This window comes from Colobus angolensis, unplaced genomic scaffold, assembly GCF_000951035.1.
Source record: "Colobus angolensis palliatus isolate OR3802 unplaced genomic scaffold, Cang.pa_1.0 Scaffold616, whole genome shotgun sequence".
Classification (NCBI taxonomy): Eukaryota; Metazoa; Chordata; class Mammalia; order Primates; family Cercopithecidae; genus Colobus; species Colobus angolensis.
This window is the reverse complement of record NW_012119777.1, coordinates 452,686-478,331: the sequence shown is the minus strand read 5'-3', so window position 1 is coordinate 478,331 and position 25,646 is coordinate 452,686. Positions and strand designations below refer to the sequence as shown.

Genomic DNA, 25,646 nt, shown 5'->3' with positions numbered 1-25,646 from the left:
TCTGAGGATCCAACAGACTCTGACACCAATCCCTAATTTTCTTTGCCAGGAGAAACCAGGAGTATTTATAGAGATGGTGGAAGCATTCAAGCCTCACTACTCACAGATTCAAAGGTTTTCAAAACCTGAGGTTCATAGAGAATCAAAATTGTAGCATCTTTAATCAGTACAGGTTTGACTTTCAGGTAGAAATGGAAACTTTTCTCAAGTGAGAGATAAGCCAATAAGAGCAACAACTTAAACCATAGAAATGCAAACAGAAATTAGAAGAAAGAAACAGCCAATCAAAGGGACTGGAAAAAATAGAGGATTACATGCTGAAAAGACACAAATTTAGATGAAAACAAAATAGAAAAAAATGGAAGCGGGAAGGAGACTAGAAAAGATAGTAAAGATATTTCGACACATAAAATGAGACAGAGAGAAAGCCACAGACGTAGGAACAGAAAGAAAATATAACTTTACATATAGTGAAAAAAAGTTTAGTCAGAGAAAGACAAAATGGAACTGTGGATCTGTGGATCATTTGAGAAACGGGCTATTGATTGCAAATTAACTAGGCATATTGATTCAATTGTGTTATGTTTAAATTTCAGGTAAGTGTTAATTTTTAAATTATAAATATTAGTTGGTAGATTTTAGCGTAGTTTGTATGTGGATATAGTTTGCTAAAGAGAGTAAAATTATGAGAAAGATGATGTACCATTTATGCAAAATGAAAAAGAATTATTGTCATCTGTGAAAAAATTAGATTTATTACAATATTATAATGTTTTGTTCCAATTATTTTCAATGATTTTAAGATAAGCGGTAAGCTGATTAGCAGAGAATAGGTTTTGAGAACTGCAGCTAGGATACTAGAGAGGCTGTAAAAAAAATGGTTTTATCCTCAGTAGTTCACCCTTAATTACCTGGAGTAGGTGAATGTGTGACATAAGCTGATTCATGCCTCTGCCCTTTGAAACAGTCTTGCTGTTACTTCCAGTTCTTTTCTATTATTTCTCTTTCAACCTCAGTGTGATTAAATTGTACTAAAATCAACAAGAACCACAAAGAATCATTGTCAATGACCTAGAAATAGAGCCAAAAGAAAATGAATAGAGAAAAGACGATAAAGGGGTTTTAAAAAGTGAAAGACATGACAGATGTGGCAGTGAGAGAATAAAGGGAAAGTACACACAGAAATAGAGACTGGAAAGGGGTTTTGGGGGCCCGGGTAGTGGAGGAAATGTGGAAAAGTAGCTCAAAGACTACAAACTTGAAGTTACACAAGAAGAATAAATCTAGAGATCTAATATACAGCATGACCACAGTTCATAATATTGTAGAATGGGAACTCTTTTCAGGTGAGGGATAAATCGATGAGATAAAGCAGTGAGTTAATAATACTGCAGAAATGGGAACTCTTTTTAAGTGAGGGATACACCAATATGAGCAAGAACTAAAACCATAGAAACTGTATACTGAGAATTTGCCAAGAGAGTAGAGCTTAGGTGCTCTTACCATACACATGCACGTGTGTGCACACACACACACACACGCACACAGTAATGATCATTTCACTATGTATGTGTGTGTGTGTGTGTATATATATGTATATCAAGTCATCATTCTGTACACCTTAAACATACACAGTTAAAAATTAATAGGGAGTACAAACAGAAATATTCCTGCCTGTCCTAACTTCAAATCTGTTGGCCAGTCTACAACTGAAGTTTTCTAAACGTTGAAATCTGCACATAGGGCACTTGCACATAAAGCAGGGAGAAAGACAATTCTAAAGAGTGGTGATCCACTTTGTTCTTTGCATCCTATGTGATTTATTTCATGGTTGAAAGAATTAAAGGAGAAAACATGGAATATTTTCCTGGCATGGGGTAAAAATAAACTACTTCACTGTGTCGACAGTTTTCTCTTTTCTTTTCTTTTCTTTTCTTTCTTTCCTCTTTCTCTCCTTTCTCTCTCTTTCTCTCTCTCTCTCCTCTCTTTCTCTCTTTCTCTCTTTCTTTCTTTCTCTCTTTTTTCTTCTTTCTCTCCTATCTCTCACTCTCTCTGTGTGTGTGTTCTATATATTTCGATGTTAATACCTATATCATTTTTATGAACGCAACTCTACAATAGGAGGTCAAAACAATTTTCCGAGTGAGCAGGAAGAAAAAATAAAGTCAGCTAGTGATATGAAAGATGGGAGAGAAAAATTTTGCTTAGGGGTAAAGTGTCATGCGCGTCCATGTGAAGAGACCACCAGACAGGCTTTGTGTGAGCAATAAAGCTTTTTAATCACCTGGGTGCAGGTGGGCTGAGTCCAAAAAGAGAGTCAGCGAAGGGAGATAAGGGTGGGCCCATTTCATAGGATTTGGGTAGGTAAAGGAAAATTTCAGTCAAAGGGGGGTTGTTCTCTGGCAGGCAGGAGTGGGGGGTCACAAGGTGCTCAGTGGGTGAAATTTTTGAGCCAGGATGAGCCAGGAAAAGGAATTTCACAAGATAATGTCATCGCTTAAGGCAAGGACCGGCCATTTTCACTTCTTTTGTGGTGGAATGTTATCAGTTAAGGTGGGGCAGAGCATTTTCACTTCTTTTGTGATTCTTCAGTTACTTCAGGCCATCTGGGCGTATATGTGCAAGTCACATGCAAGTCACAGGGCATGTGATGGCCTGGTTTGGCCTCAGAGGCCTGACATAAAGAAAAAGAAGTGCTCTAAACACATACTCTACTGAGTGCAAAGAATTTGATGGGTAGCTGACTGCTTTATTTAAGACAAGGGTCTCAAATGAAAGCTTCATTCAGATTGCCTAGGCTGCAGAAGAGTACCATGGTAGGTTCTGACTCATAGAAGGTGAAGGATTCCTGGACTTCGGTAAAAGTAGAGAAAGAGACAAATCCTTCTTTTTACATGGAGAAGATGGCTTTGTGCTTTCTTTTGTTCCTTAGATATAGATTCTAAGTCAAGTCCTCTTTGGAGTTCTAGGTTGTGCCGTCTAAGAACTTTCAGTCTTCACGGTATGAAATTGAGATAAGAATCAGTCAAGGGATTTTTCAAATAAAGCTTTTTATTAAATATAATGGAGCTAATGAAAAGAAACAGCTAACTAACTGGAGCCTTGTGATATGAGTTTGAGACCACATTTGGAAATATTTTTACTTTAGGATGAGGCGAAGTCTTATCTTAATCTTTCCAGAGATCAGAGATTAAAAGTCTAGAAGGAGGGTTGAGGGAATTGCTGAGATGTTGCTACAGAGAGGTGTTGCTGAAGTCTATGAGGCCCAGACTCTAAGGGACAAGGTAAGTAAATAATTTTCTCAGGGACAGTTAATGAAACCAGACAGGGTTAAAATAAAGAACTAGCTAACAGAAGGGGCAGAGAATCTCATAATGCTCAGCTATTGTCCCTAGTGCCATCAACACAGTATGATATAGCAGGGGTGACATTGGTATCCAGCACAGGCGGGGAGGCTATTACATAAAAATTGCCAAAGGAAAGTAAAGCCAGATGTTAGCATCATATTTTGAGACACTCAGAAAGAGCTTGATTGTTTCACTGATAGTGAATATTTAAGGCCTAAATTCTGGATTGCCATGATTTCACAGAAGTAGGTGCAAGTGGGTCAGAAAATGAAGAACCACTTAATATTTGGATTGACGATTCTTTTAAAAATGGTATTAAAAGTATCATTTGGAAAGAGAAATCAATCAATTAAAAAAACAATGAATAGAAATAAAGTGGAAAAGTACCTCTTTAAAATGTGTAATAGATAACTGTTAAATGCACTGTTCTTATTTTGTGGAAGAGCAGAAAGGAAAAAGTCTTTAATGGGCTTTTATAGTTACATTGTGATGTTATGGCCTAAAGATTTATTTTCAAACTATTTAAGCTCTTATTTCACACACACACACACACACACTCACACATATATATATAGTTATTTTCACCATGAATTTGTTAAAAATCAGGAATAGTTGCTATACTAAACAGTTTAAAACTATGTTGGTTAAATAGCAGCTCAATAAAGCATGCTGGGATTGTGGATTCTGCTTCTTATGTTCATGCTCTCTTTTCATATATGGGGTATTTATCTTGTATTATTAAAATATTAAATATTTAAAATGTTTAAATATTATAAATCATTAAATAAAAATATATCTGAATAGAAATTATGTTGAGCCCATGGGATCAATTCAATTGTCATGACTGAAAAGATAGCCTAGAAGCAATAACTGATTAACTCAAGAACATTGGCCAGAAGCTCACACAAATCCATCGACATTCACTCTGACTTTTCTCTATTTTAATCTTTATAATAATTAGTAAAGTTTTTTCTCTGTTCTCGTGTTGTTTAAATTCTTTAGTGTCTTTGATGCAAATCCAACATATTTCTTGCCAAAGATGACCGTATTTGTGTAGTCCACATTTTTGTTCCAGAATTTGGTGCTCCTTAGTAATAGGAAATATTTTTTACATGGGGCCGACAAGAGATACCACCTTCCTTCCTCTGTGAGGTTAGAGGAAAGACGTACTTTTGTCCTGATTCCGTTGTTTGTACTCAAAAGAGATAACTTTGAGGGATCAGGAAGAAAAACACGAACCATTCCTCACTATTTGCTGAGTTACTCAAGATCACTATCGTAGACTGGAATAACAGTGATGCTATTGTTATGCCCAGACCGCTTATTCCCCAGAGAAGACCACCAGAGTCCGGAGTCAAAGCCAAGCGGCAAGGATCTTTATTACAGGTTCGAACCTGGAACTTCCTCACTAGTCATGAGACGAGCGGGAAAGTTCCTTAACTGGGCTCCAGACAGCATTTTTATAGTCAGGGGTAAACAGGTACAGAGTCATATGGGATTTTGTACACATCAGACTTAGGATTGGCTGACATTTGAACAAGGTGATTTGGCTGATTATGATCGGTTCCTGCCATTTCTGGTATTTCGGTTACATTTTGAAACACTGATGACGTTTATCAGGGGCTTGCAGGGTAGGGGTAGGGTAGGGGTAGGGCGGTTACATTTTGAAACACTGATGACGTTTATCAGGGGCTTGCAGGGTAGGGATAGAGTAGGGGTAGGGCTTGTTTTCCCGGTCTGCTCACTCGGTCTGTTCTGCTTTCTAGATTCCTGGAATTGTTTGCCTAAGTTAGTTCGGGAGTTGTTTTGCAGCCCTGGTCCCTGCTGTCCTGGTCCCTTTCACTATGGAGCCCATATTTATCTTGAGGGGTTTTTCTGGACTGGAGTATGCTTATTCTTGGCTCTCCATCCTCTTCTGTCTTGCATATTTGGTAGCATTTATGGGTAATGTTACCATCCTCTCTGTCATTTGGACAGAATCCTCACTCCATCAGCCCATGTATTACTTTATTTCCATCTTGGCAGGGAATGACTTGGGGGTGTCCCTGTCTACACTTACCACAATGCTTACTGTGTTATGATTGGATGCTCCAGAGATTCAGGCAAGTGCTTGCTATGCTCAGCTGTTCTTCATCCACACTTTCACATTCCTGGAGTCCTCAGTGTTGTTGGCCATGGACTTTGACCGTTTTGTTGCTATCTGCCATCCACTGCATTACCCCACCATCCTCACCAAGGGTGTAATTGGCAGAATTGGTTTGGCCTGTCTGCTGTGAAGCTTGGGAGTTGTACTTCCCACACCTTTGCTACTGAGACACTATCAATACTGCCATGGCAATGCCCTCTCTCATGCGTTCTGTTTGCACCAGGATGTTTTGAGATTATCCTGTACAGATGCCAGGATCAATAGCATTTATGGGCTTTGTGTAGTCATTGCCACACTAGGTGTGGATTCAGTCTTCATACTGCTTTCTTATGTTCTGATTCTTGATACTGTGCTGGGTATTGCATCTCGGGAAGAGCAGCTAAAGGCACTCAGCACATGTGTATCCCATATCTGTGTGGTGCTCATCTTCTTTGTGCCAGTTATTGGGGTGTCAATGGTCCATCGCTTTGGGAAGCATCCGTCTCCCATAGTCCACGTCCTCATGGCAGACATTTACCTTCTTCTTCCCCCAGTCCTTAACCCTATTGTCTATAGTGTCAGAACAAAGCAGGTTCATTTAGGAATTCTCTGCAAATTTGTCCTAAGGAGGAGGTTTTAAGTAACCGCTATCCTCCAACTTTTCCACTGAAAATCTCATGGAAGCTATTTTAGTATATGAAAAGTAAAGTATCTGGGCATTGCTCCTCTGATTAATATCCTAATTCTTTTACTTCTTATACATGTAATTTCAGTTAATCTTTAACCAATTTGAAACTCAGGATTTTTTTGGACAAATTGTGACAACCACGGCTTCATGTTGTCCCCAGATCATTACAAGACTTATAATAGAAAATGTATGTGCTAAGTCAAGTTTTTTGAAAACTATACAAAATTATTAATGTTATTAAGTTGTGATTGTTGTTAATGATAATAATAGCGTATCTTTTCTTCCTAAATATAACTGTGTTTATATTGTTTCTCATATTAATTATCTAAAACTCAGAAATCAATCTCTATCTCTTTTACTAATACTGTTGTCCATATTTTGTTTCTCATGCTACAATATCATAACTGCTTATAAAAAAATTTGAGTTCTTAGGGCAACTTTGGAACTTGAGTTCCTGACAGGATTTTGAACTGCTGCTGTGGCTGTTTGCTATGTACAAGTTCTAATCTCATCATTTAGTGATGTGTCCTTTCTCTCATTGCTATTCTAGATCCATCAGCTTCCTCAATTTGCCAGCAAATACTGAGTTAGATACATGGGAGTGTTACCAAATATAGTTTCAGTCGCTTGCCACTTGCAAAATCAAATAACAAGAATGAAGATGGTAAGAAGAAAGTTAGTATTCCAGAGCTTAGTGATGAGTCAGGGCCAGATTTGACACTTCAGCATTCTGGGCAGAAAGCAGGGTTTTAATAAGATAAATTTTGGTATTCCAGCCATGCAGAAGGCACATAGACTTGTGGGGTCTATACGGCTTGCTCATGAATGTTTATCTTGAGTTGTTTGGTGGGTTATCCAGTGGTCTGGCCAGTCGGGGAGAATTTGGTAGGGTGCTTGGTTTGTTTTAAGGCTTGGTCTATGGAACTTCTTTTTCTTTCCTTTTTTTTCTTTTGAGACTGAGTCTTGCTCTGTCACCCAGGTGGGAGTTCAATGGCACAATCTCTGCTCACTGTAACCTTTGCCTCCTGGGTTCAGCAATTCTGCTGCCCCAGCCTCCTGAGTAGCTGGGATTACAGGCGTGTGCCACCATCCCTGGCCAATTTTTATATTTTTAGTAGGGGCGGGGTTTCACCATGTTGGCCAGGCTGGACTCGAACTCCTGACCTCAGGTGATCTGCCCACCTCGGCCTCCCAAAGTGCTGGGATTACAGGTGTGAGCCCCCTCAACTGGCTGGCCTATGGAACTTCTAAGCAAACATAGAGTAATATAAGGAAGTTGTGCTTGCAGGTGGTTTGCCCAGTGGAAAAAAAGGAATGTAAAAGTTGTAATTGCATTCCTAAAGAGCAAAGTAAGAGATGAGGAAAAAAGGGAAAAAATTGTAAAATATATATATATTTTTTAAGAAAATGGGGTACTCAGTTACAGGAATTGCTGAAGAAAGCCTGACAGTACATGTCTAAACATCTGGGCAATTGTGTTGACTCTATTTAATAGTATGGGACAGGATTTTATGTCTTAATTTGTGAATGGGTTGAGAGCTGTGCACAATCTCAATCCTCATCTTTTAATAGTACTTTTACCCCTTGTTCTACATGCCTGTGTGGATCTGTACTGTGTTTTTACCAATTTATTTTTGATAACCCATTACTTTTTCTTTCTTTTTTGCTAGAATGAACTATACATATGTTTTTATGGGTGATATTTTGTTATTTCATATAAATTCACTTTATTTTCAGCTGTATTGCAGACTTTTTGAATATGGGGCCATGTCTATTACCTTATCACAGCACTATACAGCTGGTCTTCCCTAGCAATCATGAGTACTCATTAAATAGTTGAAATAACTATTATAGTTATTACTGTTAGTACTGTAGACATATAAACAGCCAACTGCATAATGCTAATGTTAAATAATGAATGTTTAATAGTGAAGATACATAGATAAAAGATTAGTAAAATTAAGTGTAACCAATGATATTATTGGAACAGGTACATTTTATAATATTGATATATTAATAAGTGGTCAATTAAAAATACAAAAAAATTAGCCAGGTGTGGTGGCAGGCACCTGTAGTCCCAGCTTCTAGGGAGGCTGAGGCAGGAGAATGGCATGAACTCGGGAGGCGGCAGAGCTTGAAGTTAGCGGAGATTGCGCCACTGCACTCCAGCCTGGGCGACAGAGTGAGACTCCGTCTCAAAAAATAAATAAATATATAAAAATAAGTGGTCAATTTTACTTGAGGATGTAGGAATCAAGAATTAGAGTAGTTAACACTTTCACTGTGCATTGTGGGTCCAATTCATTCTTGAGCAGTTGAACACAGTTGGAAATAAAGCGGTGTGCTGAAGCTGGCACGTAAGAGACAATTGTGTGTATCTTGTTCTGCTTTTGTGCTCTGTAATGTAATGTAGGTAATTTGAAATTGGTTATGATGGAAATATTTAAACCACAGAAATTGGTAAACATTATATATCAGGGCTTTAAAAATTTTTCTTAGAGAGGAGGTGGTTAAACACCAACACATCACTGGAAAGGTATTCTAGAAAGAGAAGGTAACATGAAGAAAGCAAAGAGGTTAGAAAGAGTATGTGTTAGTAGTGTTCTTCAGTCTGACTTAAAACTTACCCAAAGCATTTTGCATTTCCTCCCACAAAGAAAAGGGCTCTGACATGGGCTATGATGGGCAAAGATACATAGTTTCAGCCCCATTTCAATGAAAGACTTGTAGCCCCTGCTGCTAGCAGTGAGTCCAGTGGAAAGCCTTAAATTTTTTTTTCACTTTTTCAGGAATTGCCTCAGCTGGAGAAATGAGCCTTGCTTGAGGTCATCCACTGACCCATTCAATGACTAAGGTAGAAAGTTGGAAAGGTCTGGCCCCTTCAGCCCAGTGAAGAAAATATTCACTGCTTTCAGGCCTGATTTACAGCTCAACTTTTCCTTCTGCCCAATCCCACCCACTTTCATTCCTTTTTATTTTTAAGATGATTATCCCAGGATTCTCTTATTAAACAAACTGCACACTAAATTTTACCTCAAAGTCTGCTTCCCAGAGAACCCTGAAATGAGAAGTTCTCAGAAAACCTGTGACATATAGGTGTTAGGGTTGGCTAATATCCAAGTCTCATGACTTCAAATATATTACTGGTAGAAGGTATTCAAGTTACCAGTGGCAAATCCATATGGATCTGTAGCAACCTCAATTCTTGCCTCCTCAGAAGAAAGAAATGGACTGAGGGGCATAAGGCAGAGAGATAAATCAAGGCAAGTTTTGAACAGGAGTGGAAGTTTATTTAAAAATACTTCAGAAGAGGAAAAAAAAAAAGTGGAAGAGACCCAAGTGGGTAAACTGAAGGATAAGTGCTGTGTTTAACCTCAATCCTAGGAGTTTATAGGCTGGCCCCTTTCCCGTGATCCTTCCCTTGGAGTGGGCTGCCCACATGCACAGTGCCCTCCTCACCCTTAGGAAGTGAGCATGCCCAGTGTGTTTAGGAAGTTGTACGCATGCCCATCCGAGGCTTTCTTCCCTTTCTTGATAGTGTGCCCTCAGAAGGTCATACTCCTTCATTTTGTCTCTTAATGCACATGTCTGGAAAGTTGCTTCCTTTTGGCATCTGCATTCTATTAGCAGTTTAGTGCAACAGGTGTGGACCATCAGGAAATGGCCTCTCCCTGGTGCAAGCTGCCAATTTATCACTTTTAGAGAGGCAATATGATAATTGCCCAACCATTGCCTAACATTCATAGTGGGTGTGGTAGAGCCCTCTTCCTGCCCAACTCATGCCTGTCTAACTACCTATAATACAAGAAAGATAAAATAAAATTCTCAAGGATGCCTTTTTTTGCAGGCAGATGAAACAGGGTAAGAATTCAAGAGCAAATAGCCATGTTTTTAAATCTCTTAAGTTTCAAGCAGAAGACCAAACACAGTGTATAAGCCTGGAGAACTAAAAATAACCCTGTAACTCAAGTTGACATTGTGAGATGTATGTATACAACAATCTTCTACAACCTATGTACTTTTTTTTTTTTTTTTTTTTGAGACAGAGTCTTGCTCTGTCGCCCAGACTGGAGTGCAGTGGCATGATCTTGGCTCACTGCAAGCTCCACCTCCTGAGTTCACACCACTCTCCTGCCTCAGCCTCCCAAGTAGCTGGGACTGCAGGCACCCGCCACCACACCCAGCTAATTTCTTTTTTGTATTTTTGGTAGACACGGGGTTTCACCATGTTAGCCAGGATGATCTCGATCTCCTGACCTCATGATCCACCCACCTCGGCCTCCCAAAGTGCTGGGATTAGAGGCGAGAGCCATCGTGCCTGGCCTGTACTTTCTTAATAGTATGTCTGATGACTAGAAATGTTCTTAATTTTAATTAAATCCAATGTATAAATTTGATTTATGTTTAGTGCTTTTTATATATTTTAAGGAGATATTTGCCTATTCTGTCACTCACGATCCAGTCGGAAGACATAAATCACGCAGTAATTTGAATAGGGTTTGTAAGTGCAAATACTTACTAATTTTGTAAGGAAATCAACTTTAAAGAAGATAAAGACAATTTTGAGTAATACCCTGGAGCTAAGGGAGAATATTGAAAGAAAAAACAAACTTGGAAAATGGGGAAGGTACTCCCAAGCCTGAGGTAGAAACTTCATTTGAAAATGAATAGTCTTAGCATACTGGATGCCAGAAAAGGTCATTACATTTCATGTGTCAAGAAAGACACCTCTGTGAGGTATGGGTGAACCAAGGCTGATAGACTAAGATTCCTTTTCAGGACTGAGTAGAAGGAAGCATCAGGTTGACTGAGGCTCGTAGGGAGGGAACTATAGTTGGCATTGGCAAGCAAATGATAATTCCTCTTTGAAGTATGGGTGGGCAGCAAATCAGTTTGGACTGACAAGCTGGAAATACTCTTTCAGGGTCCAAATAGGTTACATCTGGGAAGCCAGCCCCTAGGGTAACTGCAAGATTCAGTAAGAGTCTAGTCATATGGGTATTGTTGGAATTTGATAGGGTGAGTATTACTAAATATTTCTCATACATGCCTCTGGTTTTTGCACTGTAAAAGTAACAATAATCAGAGAAGTACGCAAGAATTTCTCCTACAAGTGTCCCTGCAGCACCCTCTGCTGGCCGAGTTTAACATCATGCATCTGTGAAGGAAAAATTGTCCATTGAGCCCAGTTCCATTGTTGCCGAGTAAGCAATGAAGTCTATATTTGAAATTGGGACAATAAATAAACAACTGACACATTTACTGATATTATAAATGATATTCTTCTGTGTAATTTTTGAAAGTTGTAAGGCTTTCCTTTTGATATTTCTAAATACAACACATGTAAAATTTTTTTTTTATGAATGATGAGGTAAGGTCAAGGTATATTTTTTTGATACGGATACATAGTTCAATCAGAACTGTGTAAAAGAAAATAAAAATTGAAGGACCTCCCCAAATTTGTGCAGAAGTGAACACTAAGTCCTGAAGCTGAATCATTGCAACACTCTCTTCCACATGAATAACTGCTACTAACATTGTATATCAGCCGGATTGGAAAGGTAAATGGCCTCAGGCATCTGGGAAGGGCTACCCACAGATCATTCATAAGTAAATTCTTTGCTTGCCTCCCATAAACAATGACAGGCTAATTGTAACTTTAGGTCCACAATCTAGGTCTAGCTCCTAAAACTCCACACCGATTATGTTGCTTACAAGTTTATCTTCCCAGGTGCAGAAAAAAGTCAGGATTCATTTTCTTCACCTACCCAGAGACAGACTACATAATTGAGTCTTCCTTTGTTCCCTTTCTCACTTCAGACATTCACCTTATCTTAGGTAAAATGTAGATTTACTGAACACTAACTAAAGTCTCAGGAATGTAACTATTTCCCCTACTGCCCAACCTACATGCCTCTCCCTTCCCCCTTTTGAGGAAATGTATAAACACACAACTTCTGGAAAACCTTTGTGGAAATAGCCACAGATGTGTCGGTGACTTTTGTTTTTCCAAGAAGCACCCTAAAGCTGGCCTAATAAACCTTAATGATTGAGACTTAAGCCTCAGTGACTCATTTTGGTTTTCAACCATTTATTGAATAAAGCATTATTCATCCCCTGTACCACAGTGCTTCTATTGTCATATGGTGTAAATGTATATATTTGGGTCTATTTCTGGTATTTCTCTTCTGTTCCATTGGACATAATTTTCTATCATTTGCACTAATCCATGACTGTTGTTAATTATGATTTTACATTAGGTTTTGTTATAAGGTAGTGTGAGGGCTACTTCTTCAAATGCCCTTAACTATGTTGGTATTTGATATGGTTAGGCTTTTTGTCCCCACTCAAATCTCAACTTGAATTGTAATTCGCATTATCCTCATAATCATCACATGTCAAGGGAGAGACCAGGTGGAGGTAATTGAATCATGGGTGCTGTTTCCCCCATGCAGTTCTTGTGATAGTGAGTGAGTTCTCACAAGATCTGATGTTTTTATAAGAAACTCCTTACCCTTTGCTTGGCACTTCTCCTTCCTGCTACCTTGTGAAGAATGTGCCTTTCTTCCCCTTCCCCTTCTGACATGATTGTAAGTTTGCTGAGGCCTCCCTAGCCATGCTGAACTGTTAGCCAATTAAACCTCTTTCCTTTATAACTTAACCAGTCTCAGGCAGTTCTTTATAGCAGAATGAAAATGAACTAATACAGTAAATTGGTACCAGGAGTGGAGTGCTGCTATAAGGATACATGAAAATGTGGAAGCGGCTTTGGAACTGTGTAACAGGTAGAGGTAGGAACAGTTCGGAGGATTCAGAAGAACACAGAAAAAAATGTGTCTTCCTGGAGACTTGGAGGGCTTAGAAGATAGGAAGATGTGGGAAAGTTTGGAACTTCCTAGAGGCTTGTTGAATGGCTTTGATGAAAATACTGATAGTGATATATACAATGAAGTCCAGGCTGAGGTGATCTCAGATGGAGATGAGGAATTTGTTGGGAACTGAAGTAAAGGTGTCTTTACTCTTGCCATGTGTTAGCCAAGAGACTGGTGACATTTTCCCCTGGCACTACAGATCTGTGGAACTTTCAACTTAGGAGAGATAATTTAAGGTATCTGGCAGAAGAAATCCCTAAGTGGCAAAGTGTTCAAGAGGAAGCAGAAAATAAAAGTTTGGAAAATTTTCAGCCTGATGATGCGATAGAAGAGAAAAACTCATTTTCTGGGGGGAAATTCAAGCTGCTGCAGAAATTTGCACTAGTAATGAGAAACCAAGTGTTAATCACCAAGACAATGGGGAAAATGTCTCCACAGCATGTCAGAGACCTTCATGTCAGCCCCTCCCATCACAAGCCCAGAGGCCTAAAAGGAAAAAACGGTTTCATGGACCAGTCCCAGGACATCTGCTGCTCTGTGTAGCCTTGGGACATGGTACCATGTGTCCCAGAAGCTTCAGCTTCAGCCATGACTAAAAGGGGCCAAGGTACCACTTGTGCTATTGCTTCAGAGGGCACAAGCCTCAAGCCTTGATGGCTTCCACATGGTGTTGAGCCTGTGCATTCAGAGAAGTCAATAATTGAGGTTTGGAAACCTCTGCCTCGATTTCAGAAGATGTATAGAAATGCCTGGATGCTCAGGCAGAATATTGCCACGGGGTGGAGCCCTCATGGAGAACCTCTCCTAGGGCAGTGCAGAAGAGAAATGTGGGGTCAGAGCCCCAACATAGGGTCCCCACTGGGATACTGCCTAGTGCAGTTTTGAGAAAAGGGCTACCATCCTCCAGACCCCCAGATTGGTAGATTCAACAACAGCTTTCATTATGCACCTAGAAAATCCACAGACACTCAAAAGCTGCCCATGAAAGCAGCCAGGAAGTGGGCTGTACCCTGCAAAGCCACAGGGGCAGACCTTCCCAAAACCATAGGAGCACACCTCTTGCATCAACATGACCTGGATATAAGACATGGAGTCAAAGGTGATCATTTTGAAACTTTAAGGTTTAATGACTGCCCCGTTGGATTTGAGACTTGCATGGGGCCTGTAAGCCCCTTTATTTTGGCCAATTTATCCCATTTGTAAGGAGTATATTTACTCAATGCCTACACCCCCATTTTATCTAGGAAGTAATTAACTTGCTTCTGATTTTACAGGCTCATAGGTTGAAGGGTCCTGTCTTGTAAACTCAGATAAGACTTTGGACTTGAATTTTTGGGTTAATGCTGGAATGAATTAAGACTTTGTGGGACTCTTGGGAAGGTATGATTGGCTTTAAAATGTGAATATGACATGAGATTTGCAAAGGGCCAAGAGCAGAATTATATTGTTAGGTTTTCTGTCCCCACCCAAATCTCATCTTGAATTATAATCCCCATAATCCCCACATCTCTAGGGAGAGAACAGGTGAAGGTAAATGAATCATGAGTGCAGTTTGCCACATGTAGCTCTCATGAGAGTGAATGAGTTCTCACAAGATCTGATGGTTTTATAAGGGGCTCTTTCTCCTTTGCTCAGCACTTCTTCTTTCTGCCACCTTGTGAAGAAGGTGCCTTGCTTCCCCTTAGCTTCCTGCCATGATTAAACTGTGAGTCAATTAAAACTCTTTCCTTTGTAAATTACCCAGTCTAGGGTAGTTCTTTATAACAGTATGAAAATGAACTAATGCAGTATTTGTGTTTATATATTAAGTTTTATATAAAGTATTACATTTCTACAAAATTCTAAACTCAATTTGTAAACTAATTTAAAGTGATTAACCACTTTTATTATATGAAGTCTTCTAATCTGTCAACAGGGTACATCCCTTGATTGAAAAAATTTGTCTTAGGTTTCTCTCAATAATATTTGAAATTTTAAGTGTGAAAGTCTTGTACTTCTTTTACTAGGTTTTTATGTCTCTGTATTTTTGACACCATTATAAGTATTATACTTTAAATTTTAATTTCTACTTGCTTTTGGATATAAGCATATGCTTTTTGGATATAAAAAAGATATCTACCTACCCTGATCAATTAACTTATTGATTCTCATTACTTACAGTGAAAGTATTTTGCATACAGTTCAACAATATTGTCTATGAGTAATGATGAGGCTTTATTTATTTCCTTCTAATCTTAGTGTCTTTTATATCTTTTATTCACCCAATTGTCTTGACTGAGGCTGTAGTAAATTTTAGAACTGAGTATAGTGAGTACATTCTTCTTTCTGATCTCTGGGAAAAATAACTTTAATATTTGATGTTCATTGTACTTTTTAAAAGGTCAAGGAAATACACTTCTATTTCTAATTTAATATATTTGTGTGTTATCAGTATTAAATTTAGCATTTTTATCATAAATCTAGATTATTAAATTATTTTATTCTTCTTGTGTTAACATAATGAATTATATCATGTGATTTTTGCATGTTCTATATATTCAATGCCTGAATTAAATTCAATAGGATCAAATGTGTGTGTGTGTGTGTGTGTGTGTGTGTGTAATCACAGATTAGATTTAGATTTGGTAATACTTTATGTTATATTTTGTAGTTAATTTTATGGGATATATTCATCTTTAATATTTATTTTCCTTTTTAGTTGATACACAATATTTTACATATTTATGAGGTATATGTGATATTCTGTTACATGCATAGAATGAGTATTTATATGTGTTGGGAACAACTTAAGTCCTCTCTTCCAGCCACTCTGAAATATATAATGCATTGTTGTTAACTATGACTTTCTGTAATGCTTTAACATGGTTGTAAAATACAGGTTATGCTTGCTTCATAAAAGTTCTTAAGAGGTGATCCCTCTTTTTACAGTCTCTAGAAATATATGAGCATTTTTTTGTTATTCTTTAGTTAAATGTCCCAAATGATTTATTAAAGATGCTATCTGGGCCTGGAGTTTTCTGTCTGTATTACTTTTAAACAAAGATTTCAAGAAAGACATAAATTCCTGATGATCCACAGAACGCTAATTTCAGGTGGAAACTTGTGGTACATTATTTCCTAAATATTGTTCTCTTCTCTCAGTAAACTCTATCACGTTAGAAATTTACAACATGTCTGTGTGTCAATTATTTTCTGTTTTTTGTTTTGTTTTGTTTTTTCATTTTTTTTTTCTTGGTACCTCACTTTAAGTTTTAGCAAAAGGTTAGAGTGAAGGCTTGATCTTGCTCAACTAAGACTCCTTCAGTAAAGAATCTCTGTTTCTATAACTCATGGCACTGAATCCTGTGACTATATTATGTCTCAATAAACAAACAGATTCAGCGAATGTAACTATCCAATGGGCTCTTCTTGCCTGCTGCCCAGATACAGCTGATCTATCTGAGCAGGGGATTGCAATGGAGAAAGAGTTTTACATATGGAAAGCCAGCTAAATAGAAGATCAGAGTTTTATTATTATTCAAATCAGCCTCCCTAAGAATTTGGAGGCTAGGGTTTTTCAAAGATGGTTTGGAGGAAGAGGAGGGGTGGCTAAACAGTGGGTGCCTGCTGCTGATTGGTTGGGGGTGCGATCACAGGGGTATGAGAAATGGTCCTCATGAACTTGAGTATTTCTGGGTAGGACCCTAAGAGTGGTTGGCACATGTAGGTGGAGCCACTGGTCATCAGACATGCAAAAAGTCTGAAAAGATATCTCCAAAGGTCAATCCTAGGTTTTAAAATACTGATGTTATCTGCAAGAGTAATTAAGGAAGTCGGAAGTTGTAAATCTTGTGACCTCCAGAACAATGGCTGGCAATTCTTTATGTCTACATTTTAGCAGAATTCATGCTCCTCTATCCTCTTAGCCTAGTGATCTCTCATTAACTTTACAAAGGAGGCTGAGTTTTGGGGAAGGGCTATTATTATTTTAACTATAAATGTCTTCCAAAGTTAGCTTGACCCAAGCCCAGGAATAATTAAGGGAAGTTTGAAGAATAAAGGCAAAATGGAGGTTGGCTAAATCAGATCTCTTTCACTGCCATAATGTTCCCACTGTATATTTTTTGCAAAGGTGGTTTCACATATATGGTACATTTCTATAATTAAGAGCATGCCTTAAGAAATGTTCAGTATTAGGATATAAAATTTAAACAATTTCCAACTAGTAATTAGACTTGCACATCTTAAACCATGCTGCTCTCCATTAACATGTCAACTTGCATGCATCCTCCACATGAACTCTGCATTGGGCTCAATGATGATGTTGTCTTTCTGTGAACACACAAGAGCTTCTCAGATCACACACACACACACACACAAACACACACAAACATTAGCTTACTCTTACTATGAATTAATAACAAGATATTTTAAAAGTGTGGATGACATTAAAATCTAAAAAAGAAATACCTCGATGTATCCATTTTAATACACTTAAATCATTTTTATTGATAAAGAAATCTTACTCTTAAATATTACATATAGTTATTTGTTTTCTCATCAGCTTAGTCAACAAGGTTTATAAAAGTTTTACTAAGAGATCCATTAATATAATTATATAATAAAAACTGATGAAAATGGGATTGAATGAGATTTGGGAGAATGGTGTTATCTTGATACACTAGGAATATGGAATCAGTGATTAATCTTCAAAAAGAAAGAGGAAATTACCATTTAAACTAAGTCTTATTCAACTCGATGGAGGTGAAAATAAGGTGTAAGATATTATTAGATAGATTGCCAATGGCTTTTCTTGTTCATATTTTCTTGTAGTTGTTTTACCTTTTCAAAACCAAGAGAGCTAAATCTCAAAACTCAAGTTTATTTGATAAAATGCATATTTCAGAATGCCCACGTATTAAATTAATGTGTGAAATGTAACTTAGACACACATTTCCAAGAATGTTTGCTTTCTTAAAAGATATATGCATGGAAATCCAAGTCATGGTTAAAGGCTCATTGATACTCATGAGTTTGGATACAGGGAAAGTAATCTTATGATTGAATTAATTAATGACTATAAAATTTGATGTACACTTTAAAATACTTGTCAATGTCTTTGAGAGAAGTTTCCGTTCAGGATTCAAAATATGGGGTCACAGAATTGGCACACCCACAGAATACTAATAATAACTAATTTTAAAACAACCCTGTATTAAAGGAAAAGGGAATCAATTTTTGATTATCTGTTACTGATTATTAAATACATTCTAAATGCTATACATTTATTAACACATGGAATATTTACAAAAATTCTATTACTTAAAATTATTATGAAACTCATTTCATAAATGAAGAAAAAGAGGTGAAAAGACCTAAGCAGTTTTCTTAGTCACACAGGCAGTTAAGTGCCAGAATCGGAATTCAAAGGTAAAGAACCTCTGAATTTACAGTGTTCTTTACTGTAATTGGTCTAGGGTTAATGTGCTTGGCCTTCATACTACCCACAGATTTAAGCATAGAATTTCAATTTTTAGTGTAGTTTTGTTTTTCTCTCCTTAAAACAGGATTTTTCAACATTGACACTATTGCCGTGGGACTGGATGAGTCTCTGTTGTGAGTCACTGTCCTGCACATTGTAGTGTTATGCCCAGACCGTTTATTCCCCGAAGAAGACCACCAGAGTCCGGAGTCAAAGACAAGCGGCAAGGATCTTTATTGCAGGTTCGAACCTGGAACCCTCACGGTAGTCGTGGGACAAGCGGAAGAGTTCCCCAACTGGCCTCAGGACAGCGTTATATAGTCAGGGGTAAACAGGCACAGAGTCATAGGGGATTCAGATGTACGATTGGCTGACATTTGAACAAGGCAACTTGGCTGATTATGATTGGTTCCCGCCATTTCTGATATTTCAGTTAATTTTTGAAATCCTGATGACGTTTATCAGGGCCTTGCAGGGTAGGGGCAGGGCTTGTTTTTGCAAACTCTGAAGCGGGAAAGCAGTTTTACAGAAGCAGAACAAAGGCAGTTAATCATTTTGCAACAGGTTTCACAACCGGTTTCGTGACATGAACCTTACTTAAATGCGTCTTGTGACTCCCCTGGATGTCACAAGCAGGAAAACAAGAACTTACAAAATCCTTAAGAATGTAGGGCACAGGTTTTAGCAATAGGGTCTCAGCGTACACAATTTCATGCTCTTTCAGTAGAATGTTTAGAAGTATTGTAGGTAAGTACACATGACATGCCAGTAACACTTTCCCAATTACTACAACTGAAAATGACCCCAGACATTGTCAAACACCCCTTTGAGGCAAAATCCTTCTTGTTAAAAATCACTGCCTTAAATCCAACATTTTCCAGAAATTCATTTCCAAATTGAGCTCTGCAGAACACAAATTTCAGATGTTAATAAATGCTGTCTGTATAAAATATGTTTGAAAAGACTGGGTTAAACTATATTACACAAGTTTCTGTAATGCTTGATTTCTGTAAAATGTTAGATGTTAATGGGGCCTACTCACATTCACACACAGTGGAATGACTATGTGACGTTTCCTCCAAACATAGTTGATTGATGTGTGTTTGGTGTTTCGGCCATTAATTCTATTATAATAGTGGTCTATTGTAAATATTAGAAAAATCTAATAAAAGTGTGTGAAAACATTAAAGATTTTGACAAGGAAAATGCCATAACATAAAATGCTAGAAAAGTCAAATTTGATAGACTGATAAGAAAATATGTTGTATGAGGTAGCTGTAGTATCCCTAAAAACCACCATAAAGTCATTTTCTTCTGAATCAAGATTTTATTGGAAATGACTTGAATTGATCTGGCACTGAGGAAAATGGAAACAAAAATGATGGACCTTAGAGGTAGTTTATATTGTGGTTAGAAACATATTGATTAATTACATCATGAGTTTTAAAAAAATCAGAAAAAAACGCATCAAGAAACATCAATGGCATAACCGAGATACATTTTTTAGTGGCAAACGTGAAGTGCAATTGAGAAAGAGGACAAGTAAAATGTTGGATTTTCATCTACATTGAAGGAGGTTTGCCAAACCTGTTCTCCATGATCATCTCTATTACCTGTGTAATTTGTGAATTACACACCCTTTACAATAATACTTTGCAGGGATTTATGTCTTTGCTAGATAGTGATAATATGGGAGTGTAACCTTTTGTATCATATCACATCTTCATCTTTTCTTTCATTGAATTCTCAGAGGCAGATTTGTGGGTCAGTGCAAGTAGCAGTTGTTGCAGGATGATGATGGTAGAATGTTTACCCTTCTGTCCGGTGGCTGGTAAAAGAATTGAGTATTATGGACCAACCGCATGTGGGTCCCATACCCCTTTATAATTTACAAGTGCTATAATAAGCATGACTTTTGAGTGATGAATTTCTACTTTACACACATGATTTTATATTTTTTGTAACAGTTCAACAAGGTATGTCCTAGCGTATGGTTGTAAAAAATTTGGCCTAAATACAGAATAATTTTCTCAGCATACAAGGGCTAGTAAATGCTGTATCTGGTTACTTAGAGCACAAACGTATTTTATACATCATTCTGACTGACTAAGCCCATTGTTTTTCATCTTTATCACATGATCCTCAGAATACTTCTCAATTACTTCCTAATCTGGACTTCTGGATTGGGAAGTTGGCATGACCATCTCTTGTCCTCGAGCAGGAGAAATAGCTCTTTCAGCACTGATGTTAGTTATTCCCCCTAGAGGTTGTAATGAAAAAAAAAAAAAAAAGAGTGGTCCTGGGGGAACGGGCTAGTGAAGATGGGCAAACAGGCCAGAGTAGTTAAAGCAAGTAGTGCTGATAAAGCACCCAGCTGGATAAAGTCAAGAATATCAAAGGCAAAAAAGCTTTATCTTGGCTCTGGAGTTACTGAGGAAGAGACTGATGCCTTACTCAGGACATCTATGCTTCCTTGAAGGACTACCTGCCTTAGGATACACTGTGTATTTTATTATTCTTCTATGCCCATCTTCAGTGGCTTTCTTAACCTACAGGCAGTCTCTAAGCTTGACAGACTGGAAACCCAGCCAACCTGCAGTAGGGTGAGGCGTCTGCACTTGAGGGCTCAGGTGTGCCTGCAGGAAGGTTTTGAGGTGAGAAAAATGGGTAAGAGATTACTACATTATATTTTTGAGGAATCTAGGAAGTGTAAGTAAAGGTCAAAAAGTAGGAATGACTTCTACTCATGTGAAATAACTGTTCTAGAATAGGTCAGAGGTACAGATTTACCTTCCTCCAAAGGAATCAGACTAGTCCCTTCGAAAGTTGCTCAGAAGAGCTCTGGGAAGGAATTACCATTGCAAACTCACTTCTAGGCACAGATAGCACCTATAGTGGAAACCCATGTATTGAAATATCTGTTTTCTCAAAATATTACTGCCTGATATTAACTAAAACCTGTAATGTTAAAACTGAAGTTGATGATCATAAAGTTGATGATTTGAGTGCCTCCTCTATTTTGTGTTACATATAGCATACACACTTAACAATATTAAGAGGGAAAAAGGAAATTTTAATTTTAGCTCTCTCTCTACTAGTCTGTACAAGATAATTCTTAAGAGAAGCCATGGGAGGTAACAGCTTTACACGTGATAACTTGGGTACTCCAGACAGCACCTGCTTTTGTGTCACTGCTGTGTTTGGCTGATATACTTAAGAGCATGGCTACTTCAGCATCTTAATTAACAATTTGCTTCATTTAAGTCCAAAGTATCTCCTAAATCTTATATATTGTTCCAGGCACTTTACATACCTTTGCTTGAATCTCTTAAGTATTATATAAAGTATGTAAAGTAATACAATTGCCAGTTTGTTTATACTCAAAGGGGTTTAGTAACCTTTCCAAAGTGGTAGTAAATAATAACTGTCAACTGACTTTCTCTGAATCTAGAGACGTAGCTACTGAGAGTTGGGTGCCTGTGTCTACATCTATCAGGGAAGTGAGATTATGACTACCTTAAGCCAGGCACTTTCATAAAAAGAAGTGGGGAAGAGTTATTTAAGAGGGAAGACCTGGTGTGCCTAGGCAGGACAGAGATGCTGAAGACTGCTGAAAGATTTGATGGTGGGTATCAAGAAAGAAAGCATAATTATGTGAGAGTGCCAAAGTGATGACATAAGTGTTCAATAATGAAGCATACCAGAAGTTTATAACATAAAAAGCTGGGAAAGTGAAGGAGGTGTATAAAGATCATTTTCTATAACTAGTATAGTATATAAATCACTAAATGTAGGATGGGAATGCATAAAATAATTCTCCTCTATTCTTCATTTTGTACCTGCTCATAAAAAGTAAGGAAAAGGGTACCAGATTGCACAATATTTGTCGTCTCTGTAGAATGATACAGAATTTGTTATTTTATAATTAATTATGTCTATTAGGGGAAACAATGAACTGTGATTATATTTGTGGAGAAGGGTAGGTTGGAAAATGAACCATGTAAATTTTGGAAAAACTTGGAAATAAAGTATGCTAAATAAACATTTTCTTGATGTTTTGCGCCCAGAATAACTGGAATCAGGTGGCCATTATGATGTTAAGTAACAGGTTTCTAGGGCTTTTGCTGTAACGCCTATCTTCTCCAGTTCATGGTGATATCTGTCTGTTTCCTACAGCTCATCTGATGTATTGTGGTAACTGAGCCCTGAGAACATAAATCTTTTATTTTCTTTCTATAATTTGGCATTGTGTTCTTTGTTTTTATAGAAAATATATCACTATCTCTTCCACACACCTCAAATTTATCGTAATCAAACAGGAATTATCTGGCCCACTGGTTTCACTAAATCTCTAGGCAGGTCTTTTGTTTGTTTTAATAAATGACAGGAAAAAGATTATCAAATAAATAAATCTATTCTGGATTTCTTTCTTTTTCTCACTCTTAGCATATGATGATCTACGTTACAGACGTTATTTTTTTCTTCCCATGTACTATTCATTCCTCATAATACCCACGGTTAGATTTCACTTTCATCCACTTCTTTTAATGACTACAATAGTCTCCTAACAGGTTTCCTTGCCTTCTCTCTTGTCAGCCTTTAGACCACTCTTAACGTTGATTGTATTTTGACATAGATGTATTATAAATCTGGTCATGTTGTTTATTGTTACAATGAGCACATTGTGTTCTCTAAGATTATATCCATGCTCCCATATTTACACACAAGTTCCTTCAGAAATTCAGGTTCACTTCTTTTTAACCTTAGCTTCAATGACCATATGAAGAGCCTATAGTAAATCCTATAGCTTTACTCAATTGTAGTGACTTACATTTGCAATACTCTCTAATATCTTACTGTATTTACATGGATTTTAATCAGTACAGGATGTACATCACGGCTCTTTTATACTATCCCCCTAGTATTTGTCATTTGAGACCTAATTTAAGAATCTCCTTCAATACATCTTCCCTGACCTGCCTGGATGGGGTTAGTTGTCTCTTCTGTGTTTTAAATCATGTGTTTTTTTTTTTTCTTTTTTTTTTTTAATATCAACTTCAAAATGTTTAACTCTTAATTTTAACTTATCTGTCCACTAGTTTGTACATAGTTGATGTCATTTCTTACATATTTCTCTATTTTTTAACATTACCAGATTTCCTTTAATAAAGTATGTTCTCAGTTTCAGTGGCGTGCACCTGTAGTTCCAGCTACTCAGAAGGCTGAGTTGGGAGGATTGCTTGAGAACAGGAGTCTGATGCTAGCCTAGGTAACATAGTGAGATCCCATCTCTAAAAAAAATGATCTTGTAATCCCAGCACTATGGGAGGCTGAGGTGGGGGGGATCACGAAGTCAAGAGATTGAGACCATCCTGGCCAACATGGTGAAACCTTGTCTTTACTAAAAATATAAAAGTTAGCTAGGCGTGGTGGCACACGTCTGTAGTCCCAGCTACTCGGGAGGCTAACGCAGGAGAATCACTTGAATCCGGGAGGCGGAGGTGGCAGTGAGCAAAGAGTGCATCACTGCACTCTAGCCTGGTGACAGAGTGAGACCAAACAAACAAACAAACAAAAAACCTCAATAAATGCACAGTGAAGAAAACTAATCGGTAAAATAATAAATAACAGGTGGGGTAATTAAATGTAATGAACACAGACATGATCAAAACCATTAAACACACAGCAGCATAAATTAAAGCATTGCTTCTTGTTACAATTTTGACTTTTACCCTAATTTTCCATATTCTTGTTTCCTCACCTAGACTCTAGGTTCATCCATTAGCACAATGTCTGTCTTCAATAGTTCTGCCTTATACCCTCGCTTCCTCCTAATGGGCCTCTCAGGCCTTGAAAGCAGATATGACTTGATTTCCCTCCCCATCTTCTTGATTTATGCCACCTCAATTGCCGGGAATATTACCATCCTCTTCATTATCAGAACCGAGTCTTCCCTCCATCAACCAATGTATTACTTTCTGTCAATGCTGGCATTCACTGACCTGGGCCTATCTACCACTACCTTGCCTACCATGTTCAGTGTCTTCTGGTTCCATGTGCAGGAGATCTCCTTCAATGCTTGTCTGGCCCAAATGTACTGCATTCATGTTTTCTCAATTACTGAGTCAGCTGTACTCTTGGCTATGGCCTTTGACCGCTTTATAGCAATCCGAGAACCATTGCGCTATGCAGCCATCCTAACCAATGATGTAATCATTGGGATTGGGTTGGCAATTGCTGGAAGGGCCTTGGCTCTGGTCTTTCCAGCTTCCTTCCTCTTGAAGAAGCTTCAATATCATGATGTCAATATTCTGTCCTACCCTTTCTACCTGCACCAGGACCTCATAAAGACAACTGTATCCAACTGTCAAGTCAGCAGCATCTATGGCCTCATGGTGGTCATCTGTTCCATGGGACTTGATTCAGTGCTTCTCCTCCTATCCTATGTCCTCATCCTGGGCACAGTGTTGAGTATAGCCTCCAAGGCAGAGAGAGTGAGAGCCCTCAATACTTGCATTTCCCACATCTGTGCTGTACTCACCTTCTATACACCAATGATTGGGCTATCTATGATCCATCGCTATGGACAGAATGCTTCCCCAATTGTCCATGTGCTGATGGCCAATGTCTACTTGCTGGTTCCACCTCTCATGAACCCCATTGTCTACAGTGTTAAGACCAAGCAGATTCGTGACAGAATCCTCAAGAAATTCAAGAAACACGAAGCGTAGATGACAGAGATTCTGAAACGTATCTTTCCCTCCATTCCCCTTATACCTGTGAGAAGATTTCATATAATGTGGAATTTAGAATTCACATATTACCAATGATATTTTGACTTTAAGATACTGGACCTAAACCTCAATAATTATAAATCTGTATATTTTCAATATAGAGAATAAAGGTGTAGTTATATTTTATGGTGAAGTTATTCATTATACACTGTGAAGGCCCTCAATATATCTGAGAAAGATTTAGGTTTCAAAAGTTTTCCTAGACTTTTTAACCTAATACAAAAAAATTTTTTTTTTTATTATACTTTAAGTTCTAGGGTACATGTGCATAACATGCAGGTTTGTTACATATGTATACTTGTGCCATGTTGGTGTGCTGCACCCATCAACTCGTCAGCACCCATCAATTCATCATTTAT

At 37.9% G+C, this 25,646-nt stretch overlaps 2 protein-coding genes across 2 annotated transcripts; both read left to right on the top strand.

Annotated features, from left to right (window-relative positions):
* Nucleotides 1-3,227: 3,227 nt before the first annotated feature.
* On the top strand, nucleotides 3,228-6,112 carry LOC105527333 (olfactory receptor 51L1). The gene is given in 3 exon segments (XM_011963627.1): nucleotides 3,228-3,284; nucleotides 4,617-4,652; nucleotides 5,198-6,112. Coding segments are annotated over 3 exon segments (1,008 nt in total).
* An 18,170-nt stretch (nucleotides 6,113-24,282) lies between these two features.
* On the top strand, nucleotides 24,283-25,224 carry LOC105527314 (olfactory receptor 51G2-like). Its single transcript, XM_011963610.1, has one exon. It carries the CDS (start codon nucleotides 24,283-24,285, stop codon nucleotides 25,222-25,224), a length of 942 nt encoding a protein of 313 aa, XP_011819000.1.
* The last annotated feature ends 422 nt before the right edge of the window (nucleotides 25,225-25,646 follow it).

Bases quoted from the DNA above. Each gene is read 5' to 3' on its own strand.
- LOC105527314 (XM_011963610.1), top strand. From the start codon at position 24,283: ATGTCTGTCTTCAATAGTTCTGCCTTATACCCTCGCTTCCTCCTAATG.